Below are 23,302 nucleotides of genomic sequence, written 5' to 3' on the forward strand. Positions count from 1 at the left end.
TCCCCGGCAGAGGACCGCGAGGTCTGCAGTAGTGACCCGGTCTCCTGGCGCCCCTACGGCAGGCACGCACCGTTCTCCGTCTGGGAAGTGCTGCTGGGTAACGTGAACCATCGCGCTCGTTTGGACGACGTGTGTTAGAGATGACTGACGGACAGCTGTAAGGGCCACAATACTTCAATAAATTTGCCAGAAGCTGGAGGTTAGTGGTACATTCCCTACACAGGAACATTCTAGGGAGAGGAAGAAAGCCTGAACAAAGACAGGAAGGTAAATGACCACATAAACTAGCACAGAATATTGGGCAGAAAATAGATGGAAACAAGGCTGAAGCGCCAGGCAGAGGTCAGAGGTCAGGTCTTCAGAGACTTTATTTTAAGGTGCTTTGACCTGGACTTTGCACAGGAGGCAATGGAAGACGTTGCTTTTTTCTTTTTTTCTCAACAAAAAAGAGCAGTGTTCTCAATGTACTCTTATTTTCATCAGCCCGAGTGTGTGATGCTAACAAAAATATTAAATCCAGCGGTGTGATGGCTTTTGAAAGAAAGTATTTCTTTCGTCACTAGGTAAAAATATACTTTTTATCCCCTTTTTGCTATTACAGTTGAAGTGCTTCCTCCTCACCCCAAACGTCACTCTGAAAATGTGAATAACATGCAGTCTTGTTAGGAAACTGTCTAAATCTGTGCACTGGTTGTCAAATTTATTGTACATATACTTCACGTGTGAATTAGTGGCTAACAAATCTGTTCTTCCGGGCTTCCGTCTGTCTGTCCATGACAGATGTGTACACATTCCTCTGGCTGCCCACCATCCCACATGAAGTGGGTTGTGGGCTCTGAGTCCAGGATCCCCCCTGCCCCCCAGCACTCACAATTCCTCTTAGAGGGCATCATTTGCATGAAGCGCAATCCATTATTCACGACTTGTCCCGGAGTGGCAGAAGATGAAAGTTAAGTGGAGATTTTCCCTTAAAAGAATTTAACATTAATAATTGACTTTTGCGCTCTTTAGGCTAGGTCTGCGGTGTCGTAATGAGGGTGTGATGTGGCATCCAAACTCACAATACAGGAAGCGAGCCTGTTTGCAGGGGTAACCATCTGTCCCCCGGTCTCTGCGCTGCTCTGGAGAGTTCCGGGTCACATGGCTCCCAGCTGGGCACGGCCAATGGGAGGCCGTGGAGGGGGGGGCGCGGCTGGAGGACCCTGAAAGGGGGTGCAGGTGCCTCTCCCACAATCCCTGTCTGCGTGAGTGGCTTCACTCGGGCAGCGGTAGAATCTACTGTGGGACTGCCCAGGAGGTCTCCGCCGTTCTGGTTTCTTCTAGGTGACCCTGGTGCATGGTTCCCACCACCGCCACCTCCTCCCTCTGTCCCTGGAGGGGACGTACCCACCTGATGTTTCGGGTTTTGCGGTGGTCTTACTCTCCCTTCTTTGTCATCTCAGATCTGCTATATCCTGTGTGATGCATTTGCTGAATGACTCTGGTAAGCTACAGTCCTGCACAAACTTCCTGTGTGCATTTTTAGTAGTTAAGTGTTTCCTGATTTCTCATTAGACCCTCGACTGCTTTACTCCATGTTTCTCACACCTCAGGGTACTTGTTAAAACACACGCTTCCACAGCATCTAATTAGAATCCTCAGGATCGTGGCTTGGAGTCTACTTTTCTACCAAGCTGTCTCTGGGTGATTCTTTGGATCTGGAGGTCTTGAAAACAGTCTCACTGACCCCACAGCTTCGAGGATTTTCTGAATGGCATTCTTTGCACCAGCCACATTTACAGGGTGTGCTATGGAAAGCCACTGGGGGGGTTTAGCATCAGAATAAAATGATCTGGTTTGTGTTTTTAAAAAGGTCACTGGTTTATGCTTTTGTATGGGGAAAGGGTCGAAAGGTGGAAAGAACAGAAGCAGGGAAATAGGGAGAGGCCCATCGGAGACGGTCCAGCGGGAAGGCGGTACTGGCCGGGCCCGGCTGAGGCGGGGAGACAGGGGTACCTCACTGAATTCAGGATATGCTTGGGTAGGAGTGCTGCCGAGGGGCAGGGGTAGGAGGTTAAGTCAAGGATGCCTTCTCATCTTTGACTTGGACAATTGAGTATATGACGGCGCCATTTTCTAGGAGAGGGAGGAGCCGGTCTGCAGAAAGTAATTATGGGCTCATCTGAGGATGTGAAATTAGTCAGGCTGATTTACCCATTCAGACGGCTTGTCATTTGGCAGGTTCATATAAAGTGTCTTTGATTCTAAGGGCACTTGGGTGGCTCAGTCGGTTAAGCACCCAACTTCAGCTCAGGTCATGCTCTCACAGATTGTGGGTTCAAGCCCCATGTCAGGCTCTGTGCTGACAGCTCAGAGCCTGGAGCCTGCTTCAGATTCTGTCTTCCTCTCTCTCTCTCTGCTCCTCCCCGGCTTGTGCTCTCTCTCTCTCTGTCTCTCAAAAATAAATATTTAAAAAAAAAGTGTCTTTGATTCTAAAGCCTATCCAGTTTGCTAACACTTAGAGTTTTTATTTTCCAATTAATACCTCTATTTTTTATTCCCTTTGAGGTTGAATAGCACTTGAGGACAGTATTTTGAATTTCCCAATTGTATTTAATGGTCCACTCTGTATTTTATACTTAATATTATTTCTAGGGACTAGTAGTTAAATATTTCTGTAAATTTTTTCTTTTGGAAATGAAAATGATGCCTTCATAGGGTGTGATCTACTATGAACTTTTAAAATTAATTATATTGTTCCAATAAGAAATGGTCTTACTCTTAGTTGATCATATTTATCAAAGGCAGAAATGGGTCATAAATCTCCCAGTGGAGCTGTTTGTCTTTACATTTATGAGATGTTGTGCTTCACACACTTAAATAATGTACAATCAGTATTGTGCATATAAGGCAGTGAGTTGGATCTATATGTTATATAATACTTTTATTACTATAGAATAACTCTTATTCCATTTTTTGCTTCTTTGCTTTAAATTCTGTCATGTCTGATACTCATTTTGCCATAAGTACTCTCAATTTTGCTTGCATTCACTTCAGGTAGTTTTGTCCACTCTTGTTTATGTCTCTCCCAGGTCTTCTAGTTTCAGGCATGTTCATCACTTCTCAGCCTTTTGGCTAAGATCAAGTGTAGTTTCAGGCATGTTCTTGTGAGCTGGATAGCATATGGACTTTATATCTGTTACTTTCTTACAAATTTTCTGATTTTATGTTTCCCTCCTGGTGTCTTTCTACTCCTAACTGTATTGACTTTTGTTTACATTTATTTTCTGTAATGCTTTGTAATTCACACATTTTAATTTAATTCCACGAGTTTTCCCTGAGAATATTTATATTGAATTTCAACATGAACACAGTGCACTGCTAAGACCTAAATGTGAGACCTGAAAACATAAACATCCTAGAACAAAACACAGGCAGTACCTTCTCTATTGGTTGTAGCAACACTTTTCTAGATAGGTCTCCAAAGGCAAGGGAAACAAAAGCAAAAATCATCGTGGGACTACATCAAAATAAAAAGCTTTTGCACAGTGAAGGGAAACATCTACAAAATGAAAAGACAACCCATGGAATGGGAGATGACACTTACAAATGATATATTCAGTAAGGGGTTAATACCCCAAAATATAAAGAACTCATACAACTCAACACCACAAAACCCAACAATGTGATTAAAAAATGGGCAGAGGTGGGTGCCTGGGTGGCTCAGTTGGCTAAGCATTCTACTCTTGATTTCTGCTCAGGTCATGATCTCATAGTCATGAGACAGGTCCTCATGTCAGGTTCTGCACTGGGTGTGGAGGCTGCTTAAGATTCTCTCTCTCTCTGTCTCTCTCTCACCCTATGCCCCGCCCCTGAATGCCTGGATGTGTGCATGCTCCCTCTCTCTCTGAAAAATAAGTGGGCACAGAACCTGAGTAGACATTTCTATATAGACATGAAACGATGCTCAACATCACCGATCATCAGGGAAATACAAATCAAAACCACAATGAGATATTACCTCACACCTGTCAGAATGGCTAAAATCAAAAAGATAAGAAACAAGAGTTGGCGAACATATGGAGAAAAAAGAGCCCTCGTGCACCATTGGTGGGAATGCAAATCGATACTGTCACTATGGAAAACAGTATAAAGTTTCCTCAAAAAATTAAAAATAGAAATGCCATTTGAGACAATAATTTCACTATTGGGTATTTATTTACCAGGGAAAATGAAAACTCTACCTTGCAAAGATATGCACACCTGTGTTCACTGTGTTATTTACATTAGCCAACACACAGAAGCAACACAAGTGTCCATCAGTAGATGCACAGTTAAGGAAATATGGTGTATACACACACTGGACTATTACATAGCCATAAAAAATGAGATTGGGCCATTTGAGATAACATGGATAGGCCTGGAGGCTTTAATTCTAAGTGAAAGAAGTCAGACTGAGAAAGACAAATACCATATGATTCCACTCATAAGTGGGATCCTAAAAATCAAAAACCAAAAAACCCCACAAATGACTAAACAAACAAAAAGCAGAAACAGACCTAGGAATCTAGAGAACAAATTTAAGGTTACCAGAGGGAAGCAGGGTGGGCGATTGGGAAAAACTGGTGAAGGGGAGCAGGAGGTACAGGCTTCCAATGTGGGGGAAAGGCACAGCACGGGAATACAGTCAACGATACTGTAACAGTGATATAACTAACGGGACAGAGGGTGGCCACACCTGTGTGAACCCAGCATAGTGTATGAACTTGCCCAATCACGAAGTTGCACTCCTAAAACTAACTATACTCAAAAAAAAAAAAGTTAATGGTATCTATTTGGTGGTTATGAAAGTGTTCATATGTTTGTTCTACCCACTCCCAATTTTGCTATTTTCATGTTTTAATCTAAGTTTTAAAAATCATACAACTCCCTTCACTACTTCTTCCAAGGAAAATAACTTCTTGACTAATTTTGAAACTTTATGCAAAACAATGACAACGATTCCTATAAGGTGACTGACGTAGTTGAGGAGGATGAGACTGTTAATGGTGGGCAGTGCTGGGGACTGGGGAGTGAGAAGCCCTCCTTAGGTTTTCAGTTCAAGCAAAATGGCAGGAGGTTTAAGAGATTCAATCCTAATTCTGCAAGAAGATATCCCTGGGGGACCTAATCCAGCACAAATTTTACTTGCATTACCAAGAACCTACCAGAGCACACAGTAGGCGAATATTAAAATATTTGGTATCTGTCCTTCTCTGCCTGAGTTAATTCACTTAACATGACACCCTCAGACATGAGGGCAAAATAACTCAGGCAGAGAAGGACAGATACCATATGTTTGCACTCATAGGTCTAGCAGGAGAAACCTAACAGAGGACCATGGGGAAAGGAAGGGGGAAAGAAAGCTGGGGAGAGAGAGGGACGCAAATCATGAGAGACTATTGAATACTGAAAATGAACCATGGACTGAAGGGAGAGGGGGAGGGAGAGAAGGTGGTGATGGTCACGGTAGGGGGCACTTGTGGGGAGAAGCACTGGGTATTATATGGAATCCAATTTGAAAATAAACTATTAAAAAATATTTGGAATGGCTGGGTGGATGGCTGGATGGGTGTGTGGGTGGAGGGATGGATGGATGGGTAGATGGGTGGATGGATGGATGGCTAGATGGGTGGGTGGATGGATGGATGGATGGATGGATGGATGGATGGATGTGTAGAACGGTGGGTGGATGGATGTATGGATGGATGGATGTGTGGAAGGGCGGATGGATGTGTGGATAGATGGATGTGTAGAAGAGTGGGTGAATGGATGTATGGATGGGTGGATGGATGTGTGGAAGGGTGCGTGGGTGGGTGGATGGGTGGATAGATGGATGGATGGATGGATGTGTAGAATGGTAGGTGGATGGATGTGTGGATGGATGGATGGATGGATGTGTGGAAGGGTGGGTAGATGGATGGATGGATAAACTATGGGTGAATAGATGGATGGCAACTAGTAGGACTAATAGAAAAAACCCCTAGAGATGCCTGTTCTTGTCTCTTCTGTCCACAAATGGGGAAGAGGCAGGAATTCTATCGTAACTGTAGCTTCATGCATGCTGGCCCTGCTGGTGCGGGGTCTAATTGGAGGAAAAGGCATTTGGGGAGCCGTGGCAGATCCCACGGTTACAACTATGACACTCATCTCTGAGCCAGTAACATAATTCCATTTAAGCAGAAGGGAAGAGAAGCTACTTAAGAAGAATCTGCACCTTTTTGAAACTGAGACTTACGATGTGGGGTGAGGGCAGATCTGGGTCCGCAGGAGGTCATGGTCAGTGGGTTCAACAGGGAGGAGGAGACGGAAGAAGGTCCTAAGAGACCCACAGCTTTTTTTGTTTCTTCCATAATAATTCACATGGTGCTTTATTCACGCTAAGTGCATAATAAATCTTTGATGAATTGACTATTTTAATTGGTCGATTAATAATTCATTGATTGTCTAAAGTTTTTCATAATTTGGCAGAAAGTTTTTGAGTTCTAGCGCCTTACTTCCATGCATGCTAAATAATTCTCTCATCTGATACAAATAACTTTCATATAACTTATTAATGGGTGTAGCATGTCTTTTCTCTACCACCATCTGCTTAAGTATACACAGATACTTAGGTATAGGTGTCTTCCCCTATGCCTCATAAGTGATTTCTAAAAATGTCTCATAAAGCTTCCTAACGGCCTCAGTCCATTATAGACCAACCTACACTGATGTAAGGCATCTACCTGATCTGGATGGTGGGGTAGTTGAATCAGTTACTGAGTGAACAGGACTCAGCAAGAAGGCCCAGTTCTCTGCCTGAAACAGACTGTTATTTTACACCAAGCTTACATCAACTACAGAGGAGTTGGGTCACTTGTAAGTTGTTACTTGTTTCTGGTGTTTATGTTTATTAGTTACCCATAATTCTGGTGTTGAACATTTAAAAATGCGAGATTCAGAGTCCCAGAAGAGAAAATTATTAATATAAAACTTCAGAATCTATATCATTTTCAATTTGCCTCTGGCATTAGAGGAAGCTTACGTACACCCAAATTCACTGTCGTTTTTTTAATAACTTCATCCTTTCTTGACTGTGTTCTGATGGACTTTGCAAAGAGAAGCATGTAATTCACTGAGTCTACTGAAAAAGATTTCTTTAAAGAACACAAGATTTTTTTTCTATTTAAAGAAAGGTCATTAACCCACACATTAGAAAATATATAAAGTACCATAGGAATACTATTTAAAAATCTTTGAACAGATAAAAATGCCTATGTAAATTAAACATTTTTGAAGCATAATCCATTCAAGCAAGTTCATACCTAGCAACAACAACAAAAAAATTAAATTCTAGAAAAAATGACCAGAAAAATAAGATAGGAAGACTGGCTGTGATCCCAAAGTTACCCAAGTAGTCTGAGGAAAATGTTAGAAGGTGCAATTACTGACATTTATATGTAAAATCAATATGACAGTTGTGTAAGACAGCTACATGGCTTTGAAACCAAAGTAGAATAAATCTAACTATCAAGCAGTTCCTCCAAAAGTCTTTTATACTTGTTAATGCAATGTCATCTGACAGTCCCCCATGGCTGATCATCTCCACCCAACAGCCTAAAATTGAAAACGGGATTTTATTAAGTTAGGAGAAACATCAAGGATGATAATGATGCTTTAAAAGCAAAGAAAATATCCTTTTACGGTCCTGCTAGAGATAGTCTCGGGGGGAGATAGCCTCCATTGACATGAAACAAAAAATCATGGTTTTTCTCGTGAGCAGTAGCTTGGAATTGTGGGGGCCTTTATCCTCATCCTCTTCCCCTGCCCCCCGCCTTCGCCATGGGTTTGCAGTGCTGGTTTATTGCTATTCCAGCTTCCTCCCCCTCCATACAGGAGCTATCCTGAGGGGTTCTGCAGTATCTCCTAGAGCTCTCCCCCTGCGGGAGCTGACTTAATAGAGTATTCTCGGCTGGCTACCTTCCCTTCCCTACTTCCTGCCCAGCAGTCCCTTCCCACTCAGGTAAACTGCCGCACTCGCTTCCCTACATTAGGTTCCTCTTCGGGGAGACCTCAAATTAAAACAGTGCTTTACAATCTGTGTCTCACAATTTAATATCTACAATAACTGTGGTTCTCCCAAGGTTCCCGGCAAGGAGGAAGGGCAGCAACCTGGCAAAACCAGATTCCAAAACGCTGGCAGCATTTCTACTGGGTCCCAGTCATGTCTCCGTGTGCCTCATGTATCTCTGAGTGTGCGCTCGGTAGTTATTTAAAACATACATATCTATCTATATCATCTCTACCTACATATCCATGTGTGTCTATGTGTAGTTTAAATATGTATGCGTATACACAGGCAGGGTACTCATCTGAGACTACCTTCACTCAAGTTCAAGGCTCAGTTAGGGCCATTTCGATAGCCATTGAGACAGGCTGCTAGACCTTCTGAGCACTGGCTGGCTTCTTATTCACCTTACTCATAGGTTACAGTCCATCAGAGTCTCCTCTCAAAGTGGGCGTGGCTTACTAGAGTCCCCACCCATGGGACTTGCACTTTTTTCTTCTCACTCCTGTGTGGCCACTGAAAGACATCCCTTCTGCATCAGTGGATGGTAACTGTTCACTATCATATCGCGGGCTGATATTATTAAGGTGCTTAAAATATGTAGTCTGCCTTCCTAAATTTTGCTCGGCATGATTACTGCCCCTAATGACCTTGCTGGCAATCGGCAGATGATGTAGCTCTAGATGTCAGAGTCACGAGATGAGGTGAGACTAACAGGGGGAACGAGAACACATACGGAGGAGAAGGGGTCCCAGAACTGAATGACCGCCATGCCCGCTTTCGGAGGCCAGGGCATGGGAAGGGGCCAGCAAAGCAGCAGCCTCACAGAGGACACCCAGGGAGCAGGAGGCTCTGGTGACGCAGGAAGAGAAGCGAGTGAAAGTGCTGTATATCTCATGCCAAGTCAACAAGTGTTGACACATGCAGGGACCGATCGCGGTGTAAAATCTGCGGAAAGGGCAAATCCGAAGATGACCGCTGGGTTTAGTAACATGGACGTGACTGGAGACCTCACAGAGATGTTTCCACGGACGGGAGTGGGGGGTGTGAATGCCTGCTTGGGGTTGGTTTTAGGCTTTACGAGGAAAGAATTGAAGAGCAAATATGGGTGTCCGTTCTGTGAGTTCTGCTGTAAAGCAGATGAGGGCGCTCCTAGAGGCAGATGAGGGCGCTCCTAGAGGCAGATGAGGGCGCTCCTAGAGGCAGATGAGGGCGCTCCTACAGGCAGATGAGGGCGCTCCTAGAGGCAGATGAGGGCGCCCCTAGAGGCAGATGGCTTTATTTTATGCTGGTTTGTTTTAAATAAGGAAGATGTTTTAGCATGTTCTCTAATGTCCGATGCAGAAAGGGGAAATTCAGGGGTGCCTGGGTGGCTCAGTCGGTTGAGTGCCTGACTTTAGCTCAGGTCACGATCTCATAATTTGTGGGTTTGAGCCCGGTATCAGGCTCTGTGCTGACAGTTTGGAGCCTGGAGCCTGCTTCAGATTCTGTGCCTCCCTCTCTCTCTGCCCCTCCCCAACTCATCCTCTGCCTCTCTTTCAAGATTAAATAAACATTTAGAAAAAAAAAAAGAAGGGAAATTCCATTCTTCTCTCTAGAGAGAAGAGAAAATTGTCAGAGAGAAAAAAGGTCTTTCAAGACCGGTGGCAACGGGATCCGACGCATGCATGGAGAGTTTCGACAGATCACAGCCAGGTGGTTCACTGCATCAGGACGAGCAGGGGAAGATGTGATTCTGGAGGATGTGGAAATGACCTTTTTTTGGCTCCTGCTTTTCTTAGTGTTCGCAGTTTGAGAAATGAGCTGAGGCCAAGAAATAATGCTCAGAAAAAGCAGAAGTACGAGTGGAACTGGAAAACCTACCAGATGAGCAGGAGGCCTTCACTATAGAGCCACTGGAAATTAATAATCGGAAATAAAAGTGAGTTTAGGTTGGGTATATCACACGTGTATCTGAGTAGAGAGAAAGTGCTGAGAAATACATGCCCAGCTAATAAAGAGAAGGGAGTCCGAGGATCAGGTGTTTTAGGGTCATGGTCTGTAGTCTCGCCTTAATACGTGACCTTCACCTCCAGTGCTCAGTACAGCAGACTGCAGCAAGATGTTCATCAACTGAAGCTGTAAATATGATCTGCTGTTGGGCTGAGAAAGCGGCTTCCGTAATCTCAGTTAATTATTTGGAAAGAACGCCCGGAGGAGATCACGAGGCGTCGCTTGGAGTGTTCCTGTAACTTGTCAGTTGAGAATCTAGATGGGAGTTTAATTTAATGACTTGAAGCAAGCTTCTCAGTGAATACAAAATTTCTGTTAAATCTTGTTAAGCTGGACTGTAATGAGATCATATTCCAAATACTCCCAGGCTGACTGTGGTTTGTTTAGGCGCATATAACTTAGTCTGATCACCCATTTAAGAAAACAGACTGAAGGCCAAGCATAAACTTAGGCGATGTGATGGGAAATAATTCCACATAAAATCGGATTAAAATCATATGTATGGGGCCTAAAAACAAACCTCAGTAAATATGTAGTAGCTATGGAGAGAACAACAAACAAACCCAAACGAAACCAAAACCCAAAAACCAAAAAACAAACAAACAAACAAAAAAACAAACTTCTAAGTGACATGAATAATAAGTGGAAAAACATATATTATGGAAAATACGGTTTTGATTATGTAAATATATTAATCCATTCCCATAACACTTTATAAATTCAATGCAGTATCAATCATAAAAAAATGTTGATTACTAGAGGAAGGAATGCTATTAATGAAAGGGACAATATTAATCACTAGGAACAATGAATCACATGAATGAACAGTAAACAGAAATGCAGTGAGTATGACACCCCACACTCCTGTAACATACACAAAGCAACATACATTCATTTATATGATCCTCACAATAGCCTTTTGTGATATGGATTATTATTAATGTCATTTTATGGATGGGGAATCTGAGGCACAGAAGGATTAAGCATTTGCCCAAGGCCATACAACTGCTGAGGAGAATTACCAGGGTTTAAACTGGATTCTCGGGCCCCAGAGCCCCTTCTTTAATCATTTCCCCTGCTTCTCAATGGCAATGACAACAAAAATTCCAACAGCTTTTTTGGAGGCAGAATTAGATAAAAATGCCGCTAACCCGTAGAACAGGACTGAGGAAAACCTCATGAAACAGAACGTTTCCTTCTCCTGTGCCATCGGGGCAGTGGGTCTTCTACTGGCCGAGCCAGAGTCCGTCTTCACCCACTACTGCACCCACCCCTGCTAGCCAAGACGTTGACCCCTGAAGTCACGCTGGAGGAGGAACAGTAGGGGACACACCATCTGGGAGGCGCGGTGCCCACTGTAAGAGTTGCCATGGGAAAGCAACTGAGCGGCCACGTTGCTGTGGAGAGCTGCGAGCACTGACAACCCCCACCTGCAGACCTGGGATGACCCGAGCCATTTGAAAAGCACCAGCGGCCATTTTATTGCAGGCCAGATAACAGATCCAGGCGCCACCAGGACTGACGACCCCCACTCTCAATCTGGACTGTCTCAAACTGGAAAGCCTCACCATGGAATTCCAGCGTCCCCCTCCCCACTGAAGCGAACAGCCAATTGAATCCTGCCACCGTCCAAAGATGCCCCTACTTGGCTATCAGCCCACCTGAGCTCAATCCCGGAACTCCTGCACCCATAAACACCTTGCTCTCCCATACCAGGCGCGACTTCCCTGACTCCCCGCTCCAGAGTCACGGAACCTTGCCCGGGAATCGTAGATCCCAGTAAAGGCCTTCTTGGCTCCATAACGTGGTCTCTTTGTCCTCCCATCTCTGCCTCCATCTATTAAACCTTACACCCACAAGTGAGGTTCTAAGATGGTGCGTGAAGACAGGAAGTCTAGCAGCACGCCGGGGACCGTGATATCTGGGTATCTGGGTATTAATTACATCTACCCACAGGACACAGACTCAGTGGTGGATGTGGGCAAGCATCTGGCGCTGCAGACAGCAGGAAGGGAGAGCCTCTCGGAATGGGGAGCTGAGCCGTGACACCCACTGGCATGTCAGGGACAGAAATTTAGCCACAGCCCCTGCGACAGGGAGCAGACCTGATGACACGTGCCTAAAAGCACATAGTCTTCAAAGACGCAGCCCCATTTAGGAGTCAGGAAAGAGAAAATTGTTAATTTGATGTCTATGACAAAATGCTGAACGAAGTGTCTGGTAAGAAATATTATAGCATTTTGTGGATTCAATTACAAATTTTACGTCCTTGGAAATTGTATACATCCTTGAATTTCCACCAATACACACAATATACTCATCACAGCACAGACACAATCAACAGGTCAGCTGGTCAAAGTATTCTTTACAAATATTATCATAAAAGGGAACCAAATATCAAACCTGATCTTCTTTTCATTAATTCAGAGTATCCCAATATTAAAAACTACTAAAGGGCCACATTAGAGATTTCTGGAAGTGCTAGGTTATCAATATGATAACTAATGACAACACTATTTTGCAAATGAATCAAAATTGTATCTAAGCATCCAGCTGACTTTTACAAGACACTTTACAATTCCAAGTTGCCGCCTCAGTAACTATAATGCAGCCGGACTCAGTCCATTCTACAGTGAGAGGCCTGGACACAATAATAGCTCAGTAGTTTTGGTATTTCAAAAGTTTCTATCACGAGGAATTATGAAAATGTCAGTTTTCAGTAATACACACTGTTAACAGTAAGCATAAGTGAAGTCAGGGTTCTGGGTTTTTAACTTGTGATGATGTTTAAGAAAAAGATTTTATTCTTTGAACTTTAGAATCCTTGCAAATATCTCGTTCTTGAATGAAAGCCAACTCATTTGGGGCAAGAAATTATTCTCCAAAGGCTGTTTTCATGGACTACCTTTTAGTTTCAGGTGCACAGTTTAGTGATTCAACAATCAGGGGCACCTGCGTGGCTCAGATGGTTGAGCATCGGATTCTTGATTTCAGCTCACGTCATGATCCCGCGGTTCGTGGGCTTGACCCCACATCGGGCTCTGCGCTGGTGATGCAGAGCCTGTTTGGGCTTCTCTCTCCCTCTCTCTCTGCACCCCCCTCACTTGCTCTCTGTCTCTCAAAATAAATAAGTAAACTTAAAAAAAACTTATAAAACTCAATACCCCCAAAATAAATAACCCAATTAAAAAATGGGCAGCAGACCTGAACAGATATTTTCCGAAGAAAACATCCAGATGCCAACAGACACTTGAAAAGAGGCTCAACATCACTGATCATCAGGGAAACAGAAATCAAAACCACAGTGAGATACCACTTCACACCTGTCAGAATGGCTGAAATCAACAACACAGGAAATAAAAGTTTTGGCGAGGATGTGGAGAAAGGGGACCCCTCTTACACACGGGAATGCAAACTACCTTTTCGAAGTAATAATTAGAGAGATGTATAAAGGATTGCTAAGAGGAATTAATTTACTAATTAATAATTTAAAAGAAATAATAACAGATAACACATATCAATGGTAATTTAACACAGTAGTCTAAAACCATAAAAGTAGATACTTCAAAGGACAAATGTTATTCATAGTTTATTAGTAAGAAGAAAATAGAACCATTCTGAGTCCTTCTCTGTAAATTATCTCAACTTCAGGCACGCTCTTCTAGAATGCTTTTTAATAAGCCACTTTTTATACTTTCAATGTGAATTTAACATGAAAAATTTGGACAGATGTAAAAACAAAAAGGATAATGTAAATAGAATGCTGCATGTGTTTGAAGGATTCACGAGCAGAGACAGAGGCCTGGCACCCTGTCAAAGGTGCATAAATCACAGGTCTTGATTTTCTTCCAGGAAGTAACAGTTATCACTTAATCTTTGGTGATTCAGTTTGAATGAAAGTTTCAAAATAAAAAAGGACATTGCTGATCACAGCTCACACAACATTGTGTATCAGAGGACCGGGGTGATGGGGTGATCTCCCTCACAGTTCCCTATGGGCTCTGCTAATTAGCATACAAGCCCTTCCTAGGTAGCTGTACTTACCAAGGACAAGGCGATTCTTACGGCTGTTTGTCATTTTACTGCCTGACAGCAAATTGTATTTGCTTTTTCACGGACTCAGAGTAAAAATACATAATTGATCACCCATAATCAAGCTGTTACAACTCTGGCAATGGGAACATGAAGGATTAACAAATTATTACAGGAACCTGACAGGTTAATCCGGTTTATGCTCCAGGGCAGACACTCTGTCCCCAGTCCCCTGCTTTCCCTCAGGGCCAGAACCCCGTTTGACGGGCTCATCCACTCTGCCCCTTTGAAGCCTGAGTGACTGGGGGCAAAGCTGACCCCACCCCAGGTCATGGGATGAGATAATAGTAACCAAATGGGAAATAATAGAAACCAAACAAAGCACTACTCTATCCCTTTGGCCAGAGATGGTTTCATTGCCCAAGGCTAAGACTTGATGGGTTCGTAGCTGAACTGGCCTGACTAGTCAGAGGAGCTTCTGGTCCACGGTGTGGGGGGCTCCTCTCTGTGTCTCTCCCTGATTCTCTGTCTTTGTGCAAGGGAAAGACAGGAGAGCGTGTGGTCCCTGTGGCAGTGAGTGTTCCTCTCAGGAAGAAAGCAAGTCATATCGGAGAGACCCTGACCCTCCCCTGCCCGAGCCCTCCCTACACTCTTTCTGGTAAAAGCACTAATAGAAATAGACGTGCTCATGGCACCTGCCCCCTTCGGAAGGACTTGGGAGACTCACGCACTCCAACCGCCGCCACCACTCTGGCTGCAGATGTGCGAGGGGGCTGCAGAAATGAGAACAACTGGAGGAGTGGCAACAGAGAACACCCCACCCCCACCCCAGGTCCCAGCCTTGGCTCTGTTCTCGCATGCCCTGGTTGTCCAGCCTGAGCTGGGTGAGCAGATTTTCTAGTTCCCTCAACCAGACGCAGCCATCATTAGCCGCCATTAGGTCCAGTTCCTTCCAGAGCCAACACACCCAGGCTGGAAATGGATCCAAGTGACACGGCCTACCTTGGGCATGCAGATCACCAGGTGCCCTGTGGTCTGCGATCGCTTAGCCGAGCTGCTGTCCGGCTTCACTTCGGCAGGAAGGACGAGCTGGAACGGCTGGAAACAAACAGGAAGTGTCGCGGAGCGTGAGCGCATGTTCCGTGAGAGGGCTCCTTCGTGGGGCATCTTCCTCACAAGTTCAAGAGTCACCATTCCATTTTACAAAATGTGCTGAGACTTAGTAAAACAGAAGATCAAGTCTGGGCTACGCGTGAAATGCATGAACTGTTTCACCAGTTTGGATGGACAGTCTAAAGAACAGTCCTCAATCACAAATAGCGAGACAGTCACTGGTCCTTGATGTTAACATGACTCCTAAGGAAGGATTTATGGATAAAACTTCTTGTCATAAACCATCAATATATTTCCATTTTAAAGCCTTCGTAGGATGCTGATGAATGCTCATAACCAGCAAAAAATACTATTTCAAAAATTACAAAATTACAATCACTATGAATGAAATCATTGACAATTTAAAGTGGGTATATAATTTATTTTTTTATTAAAAAATTTTTTTACATTTTATTATTTTTGAGAGACAGACAGAGACAGAGTGTGAACAGGGGAGGGACAGAGAGAAAAAGAGACACAGAATTCAAAGCAGGCTCCAGGCTCGGAGTTAGTGGTCAGCACAGAGCTGAATGCAGGGCTCGAACCCACAAGCTGTGAGACCATGACCTGAGCCAAAGTCAGGCACTCAACCGACTGAGTCACCCAGGCATCCCTAAAGTGGGCATATAATTTAAATATGATTTCAATCATTGGCTACCACATATCTAACCATCTAATCAACTCTGAAACAGTACTAACACAATAGACAGAACCACAGGGAGGGGAAGGGGGAAAGAGAGTTGAGGAGAGAGAGGGACACAAATCATAAGAGACTATTGAATACTGAAAAACAACCCGAGGGCTGAAGGGGAGGGGGAGAGGGGGAAGGGGGTGATGGTCATGGAGGAGGGCACTTGTGGGAAGGAGCACTGGATGTTATATGGAAACCAATTTGACCATAAACTATTATTTTAAAAAAGATTTAAAAAATACTAATTTTATCGAGTTACACTGTGGTTGGTCAACAACCCTTCCCACCATATACCAGGCCCACTGTATACAATCATGTGTCTAGGGGCACCTGGGTGGCTCAGTTGGTTAAGTGTCTGATTTAGGCTCAGGTCATAATCTCACCTATGGTGCATTTGAGCCCGTGTCAGGCTCTGTGCTGACAGCTCAGAGCCTGAAGCCTGCTTCAGATTCTGTGTCTCCTTCTCTCTCTGGCCCTCCCTTGCTCGTGCTTGATCTCTCTCAAAAATAAATAAACATTAAGAAAAATTAGAGGGGCGCCTGGGTGGCTCAGCTGGTTAAGCGTCTGATTTCGGCTCAGGTCATGATCTCACGGTTCGTGGGTTCGAGCCCTGCATTCAGCTCAGTGCTGACCATTGGCTCTGAGCCTGGAACCTGTTTCAGATTCTGTGTCTCCCTCTCTCTCTGACCCTCCCCTGCTTGTAATGTTTCTCTTTGTCTCTCAAAAATAAATTGAAAAAAAAAGAAAAATTAGAAAAAAATTTTGAAAGTCATGTGTCTAAAAAGTAGCTCTCTGATTGGGCATCTTGTTTCCTATTTTCATATTACTCTAACAATTTCTGAGGTCACCTAGCTGGGTTTGAGGCTTAGCCTTTGAAACTGTAACAGCCACTAGGTTTACTCACCTTCCCCTTGACCATGACCCGCACGTAGGTTGGCTGCACATCCACATCGATTAAAGAGGTGTCCATATACCTTCAAAATCAAACATGTCCAATCTTAGAATTTTCACAAACGTGAAGCTTAAACAAGTGCAAATAAAAACTAACATTTAAAGAACCATGTGAAATGAGAGGTTTACAATTTCCTTGCTAAACAGGTCTTGAGAAGTTTGTCTTATATTAATCCCTAAACCAGAGGAAATTCGATATATCAGCAATTTCATTTTTAGAGCCACAAGTACACTTGGCATTGATTGCCCCTCACCTAAAAATATCTGCGGCCTCAAACACCAGAGGTTTGCAAAAAACCAGCTTGCCATGTTCTTTCATGAATATTTTATTTTAAGCCCCTAAGACTGACATGAGTAGGCAGGAAAGCTGCATCTAGAGCGCGTGGGGCCTGCTGTCCTCAGCTCCCGCCACCTTAGTCCCTTTCCGTCCCCACAGCTGTTCGGCAGCTGTCACGATGCTGTGTCCCCGGCAAGACTAGCTTTGCTTCTCCTGGAAGGTACCTCCTGCTGATTAAGCAAAGCCTCCCATCTATGGCAGGGCCCTTGGGATCGCCCGGTAATTGTTCTCCTTGGCTTCATGAACAAATCAAAGATTTAGGCTTCATCTCCCTTGTTTAGACAAACAATCATCCGTATAATTGTACATTTAACAGTAGTGATGGTGTTGGAGCACCTGGGTGGCTCAGTCGGTTGGGCAGCTGACTTCTGCTCGGGTCAAGAGCTCACAGTTTGTGAGTTCAAGGCCCACGTTGGGCTTGCTGCTGTAAACGCGGATCCTTGGTCTCCCTCTCTCTCTGCCCCTACCCTGCTCAGGCTCTCTGTCTCTCAAAGATAAGTAATAACTTAAAAAATACTGGGTGTGAACATCAGGGAACGCAGTGAGGATTCAGGAGGAACGGACATTAAGGAGAACACCAGCGCCGCAGGCACAGGCTCCGTCACACACGCTGTGCAGAGCTGACCCCACCCCCTCGTGCTCTGCGACCTTGGACCACGTTCCTGAACGGCCCTCAGCCTGTTTCCTCATCTGTAAAATAAGGATGTGAAGCGCACGCCCGCTGAGGTTGCAGGGAGGACACGCACGGTCCCCAGCCCAGAGCTGGCGTCAGCAATGCAGCGTTGCCTTTCATTTAATAAAAAACTCTTGTAACAATAAAAAGGGTAGGCAAGGTCTCCCCAAACCTCACTGAACAGCCACCACACTACCATCACAGCTCCCCGTTCATGCGTGGGGACTCCTAAACGTTCATTTGCCCTCACCTGCAAGGTCCTTGCGTGAGCTTTTCGCTTCTGCCTAAAACCGCCTTCTGCTGGTTCTCTGCAGAGCTCACCGCCTCTCATCCTGCATTTGTCAGCGCTCAGGTCAGCACCTTCCCTGAGCAGCCCCTACACCACGGACCACGGGACTGTATGCGCCACTGGGCGCCACCGCTGAACTCTGGCCCTCCCCACGCAGCACCCTTCTCCCCTTGTGGTTACTTATTAGATGCCTGCCTTCCTTCTCCCCCATAGGGTCATAAGCTCTAGGAGAGCAGAGACTGTATTTAGCATGTGCCAGTTACAGCCTCCCGTGCCTGGTACATAGGAGGTAGTCTATAGGTGTTTGCTGGCTAAGGACAGAAAGAATGTATGAATGAATGAATGAATGAACTTTCAGAGATACATCCATGTGCCACTACAGATCATAAGGAGTTTTAGTGCCATTCATTCAGGCAGAATCATGGGAAGGGAAGGATTTTGCTACCTAGACAAGAGAAATAGCACCGCTCCTTGAAAAGTGCATGATAGAGACCTGAGGGAAGTCTTTATTCAAGGACTGAACTTGAAGAAGCCAAGAGAGCTACACAGAGAAAGGGGCTCACATTCATTATACTCCAGGAATAGGGCCAAAAAATGGACAGAACTAAAGGGATGAAACTGAGTGTTAATATTGTTTTAATGTTTTATTTATTTCTGAGAGAGAGAGAGAGAGAGCAGGGGAGGGTCAGAGAGAGAAGGAGACACAGAATCAGAAGACAGGCTCCAGGCTCTGAGCTGTCAGCAGAGCCCGATGTGGGGCTTGAACCCACAAACCATGAGATCACGACCTGAGCTGAAGTTGGACGCTCAACCGACTGAGCCACCCAGGTACCCCAAAACTGAGTGTTTGTTTAATGAAACACAACAGAAAGGGAGCTTGGGTTGCGGCAGAGACAGAGGACATGAAATCACCTGAACAAGAGCTGGACGCTCTTTAAAGGAAGGTGGGCTGGCGGCATGTGGGCGGAAGAATTAACAGGAGGTGTAACGGGGCATCTTGTCACGAGGAGGAAGGAGCACACAAAGGACCAGCCCTTCCTCACAAGAGCCTAAGGTGGAGCAACCCACAGGGCTTCGACCCACGATGGATGAACAGAAATGCGGTCCATGCATATGATGGACTATTACCCGGCCACTAAGAGGAAGGGAGTTCTAATCCCTGCTACAACAGCGATGAGCCCTGAAGATGTTATGCTACGTGGAAGGAGCCAGACACAGGACCACAAGTGACCCAGTTTATGTGAAGGATCGAGAATCGGCAAATCTACAGGGAAGACAGCAAACTCGTGGTCGCCAGGGCACGGGGAAATGAGGAATGACTACTCAATGGCTGTGGGCTTCCGTTCTGCAGGGACGAGGGTGTCCTGGAGCTCAGCGGTGGCAGGGCTGCACAGCATCGTGGAGTTACCACGTGCCACTACACTGGACACTCGCGATGGCTGAAATGGTGACTTCTAAGTTATGTGTACTTTATCTCAATTAAACAAAGTGGGACATTGGCCTGTGAGTACATGTTCTGGCCCCTCTGGTTACTGAAATTACTCTGACAAGACTCACTCTCTGGAAATTGACTCCCTTTCGGAGAAATTTCAGGATAACAATACCTCTTCCCTCACTGGGATACTGGAAGATCAGATAAGATAGAGCACGCAAAACAGGCCTTAAGAAGAGAAGGGACTGTATTATAATTCACGCGTGTGAATGCTCACTGGCTCCCATTACCGGTATTCATTCATTCACTCACTCGGGCACTCACTCAGCCCTGCACTCACACGTGCCAGGCACTGTTGCAGGTGCTGCAGACGTAAGGAAGGCCGAACACAGTCCCTGTCATGGCCACACATTTTTGAAAATGCAAGGAAATTTATAGTTTGTCAGGTGGAAATCCAAAAGCATGGGGAGGCAGGAGGAGGTGCTGGGGTGGGGTAGGCGCTGTTTTATACAGGATGGGGTGCAGAGAGGCCTCTATCTAAAGTGACATCTGACCAGAGGCCCACCGTCACATGGACACCCAGGGTGACAGTGGTGCAGGCTGAGGGACACGTGGGTGTGAAGTCTTGAGTCACCAGGGTGTCTGAAAGGGCTAGAGAAGCGGAAAGACCTTGCATGTGGACCCTGAAGTCAGAGGCCTGAAGAAGAGTGAGCCGAAACCTAAAATCCCGAAGAACTAAGGCTGGGAACGAAGCCAGGGGGAGAAGTGTCTGCTCAAGATAAAGAGGCTGCGGGGTGTTCCCCTGGGTCTCAAAGACGGGACTGGAAGGTGGGGGCTACCACCCACCACTGGGTGCCTACTATCACATCAGGGGGCTTGGGAAAAAGCAAGGAGGAGTGTAAAAGTACAGTGGCCGAAGTGAAAGCCGGGGGCCTGTGGTATCAGTGTTCGGAAACAACAGAGCTCTGACAATTACGTAAACTCCGCCGTAGGGGCACCGGGGTGGCTCGGGCGGCTGAGCTTCTGATTCTGGGTTTCAGCTCAGGGTGTGATCCCAAAGTCAGGGGCTGGTCGTGGAGCCTGCCTGGGACTCTCTCTCTCCCATCTCTGTCCCTTTCCCCGAGCTCATGCGCTCTCTCTCACAAATAAAATTTGAAACATTAAAAGTAAATGACTAAACTCTGCCTTAGAAACAGATAGTCCAAAGTTCGTAGCCCTAGGATTTGGGTTTATTTACTTCTGCCTTTGTTTTCATTTTCATGCTTTTGAAAAATTTCAGTCTTAGTCTCAGTAAGTTCTCAGTCTTAAAAAACAAAACAAACCTTCTTCATCTGGCAAACCAAATTCCATTACAAAACACTTCAGGACTCAAGTGATGGCACTGAGAATGGAACCAGAGAAGCCGTTAAGTAAACCCATAATAAAACTCTTTACCTATAGACGGCAAGGTCCAGGATGATCTGGTTATGTTTTTCATCCTCTTTCAAGGAGAAGTCAAGTCTAAGGAACAATCCATTCGGGGGAAGAAAAAAAAAAAAAGACGATGTCTTTAGCAATACTGTATAGGTAACCCATCCCTTTATCAAAAGTAAACTTGATAATAATTATATACTAATCTCCGATGACAAACTAATTTTGGTAGGTGGACAACAAAATGTCCACGTTATTTAAAAATCTCAACAGAAACCTACAATATATGCATAAATTACTTGTTTACATTGTTGAAATGTGCGAATCCTAAGGTAAATTACATACCAAAAAGTGGCATTGGTGCAGAGACAGGGACATCTGGTGGTTACAGCTTTCTTTTCTGTTTCATTCAAGTTTGTTAGAAGCAAAACTAAAACGCTAGGATTGTTTATGGGGAAGAAAATGTGTCTGCTTCCCGTATCCAGCATCCTATACCTTCAGTTTTAAATACTTCTGTCTTCCTTCTTTCCTCTTGCCATCCTTTTCCCCCCTTCCTTTTGCTGTTGACTTTGCATCACCCTGGAAAATGTTGAGACACTGCCCATGATCTATCACCTCCATATAGACGAAGAAACAGAGGTTCAGAGAGGCTGACACAGCCGGGAAAGAGGCCAGATGAGCCTGGAGAGGCAGGATTTCATAGCTCTACATCTTCCAACTACACCGTATGGCTGGGTCTTAGGTATAACTTCCATAGGGTCAACATACCATTCAGGATTATTTGGCTAATTTATTTTGAGCATTTCACTTGTTATACCATTCTGCAAAATATATAATAAAACAATATTAGAGGATGTAGGCTAAATTGTTTGGAATGATTTGGCCATCAGCAAAATGTCTGTGTGGCCGTCCCGCTTCGTGCTTTCAACGACCCAGCCGTGGGGGACTCCCTCCGTTGCTCAATGACCCATACGTTTGTGATCTCATCTCAGGAGCGTCCTTATGTGCTGGCCCCTCTGCCTTGATTGCTTGTTCCCCAATTGTCCAGCCAGCCAGCTTGAACTCTCTCTTTGTAGATCCCTTGAAAGGCAAATTCAGAGAGGTTTTCTACGCTAGAGATTGCTATTCATCCCCCCACAGTCCACTTCCCCTTCACCCACAGTAATAGGACCCCTGATTTTAATTAGGAATATGGGCAGGCAGAACAAAGATGACACTCTCCACCCTCCTGTGCAGCTGGATGTGGTCAGGTAATTTCACTTCCTGAAGGAAGGCAATGTATGGCGCTCTCCAGGAATTTCTCCAAAGAGAGGGCCTGAATCCCCTCTCTTCTTCCCCCAGCTGCCCAGAAGAGACTATGGGAGACCAAGTTATGAATGACAAAGACGACTTAGCAAGCTACTGCACCTCTCCAGGCAAGAAGTAGGTAACAGCTCCAAGGTGGTAGGGATGGAGTTAGTGAGAAGCAGTTAGATTCACGTAATATTGGAGGAAGAGATTCTAAGGTCACTGATAAAATGACGGAGAGAAGAATCAAGGATGAACCCACGGTGGATGCTCACTACTGAGTTGGAGAATGCCGGGGGACAAGCATGTTATGATGGAAAATGCTAGTGGGGATAGAGATTAGGACTTCTGATTCTGTCGTGGTAAGTTTATAATACCTATTTTGTAATCACATGGTCAGGACAGCTATCTCATTAGACATCCAAGTCTTGAGTTCAGGGAAGAGGGTGGGTCTGGTTGTAATGTGAAGATGGTGTTTAAAACCATGGAATTTGGTGGGAGCTTCACAGAGTCAATGTGAAATGAGAAGGCAGCTGAGGAGCAGGCCCCAGAACATTCAGGTACATCACCCAGAGAATCTGGCAAAGCCTATCATGATGAGAAGGTCATAAGGTCAAAGGGTCTGAAGCAAAGGGAATAAATTGCTATAAGAAGGAAGATAATGATCAATTTGGTCAAATTTGCTGCGTCATGTACATAGGGCTTGAGATTTTAAATGATGTGACTGAACATAGGGATGCAGTGACCATGGAACCCAGAGATGATGTGACCATGGGACACAGAGATGATGGATGTGACCACGTAACACAGAGATGATGTGAACACAGAACATGGAGATAATGTGAACATGGAATAGGGAGATGATGTAACCACAGAACACGGAGATGATGTGACCATGGAACATGGAGATGATGTAAACAAAAAACATAAGACATAATGTGAACAGAGAACAGAGAGATGATGTGAACACAGAGAAATGATGTTAACTATA

At 44.9% G+C, this 23,302-nt stretch overlaps 1 protein-coding gene and 1 pseudogene across 2 annotated transcripts in view; one reads left to right on the top strand and one right to left on the bottom strand.

The window, feature by feature from the left end:
- LRRC6 (leucine rich repeat containing 6) overlaps nucleotides 1-23,302 on the bottom strand; it is a 74,297-nt gene that overhangs the window by 10,937 nt on the left and 40,058 nt on the right. For both annotated transcript variants that reach the window (XM_029923914.1, XM_029923912.1), the window contains 3 exons: nucleotides 21,049-21,114; nucleotides 16,837-16,906; nucleotides 15,092-15,187 (listed from right to left, as the gene is read on the bottom strand). In XM_029923914.1, coding sequence (XP_029779774.1) covers nucleotides 15,092-15,187; nucleotides 16,837-16,906; nucleotides 21,049-21,114 — 232 coding nt within the window. The remainder of the gene's footprint in view (nucleotides 1-15,091; nucleotides 15,188-16,836; nucleotides 16,907-21,048; nucleotides 21,115-23,302) is intronic.
- LOC115279585 lies at nucleotides 3,095-3,207 on the top strand (annotated as a pseudogene).

Source organism: Suricata suricatta, chromosome 15 (genome assembly GCF_006229205.1).
Source record: "Suricata suricatta isolate VVHF042 chromosome 15, meerkat_22Aug2017_6uvM2_HiC, whole genome shotgun sequence".
NCBI lineage: Eukaryota > Metazoa > Chordata > Mammalia > Carnivora > Herpestidae > Suricata > Suricata suricatta.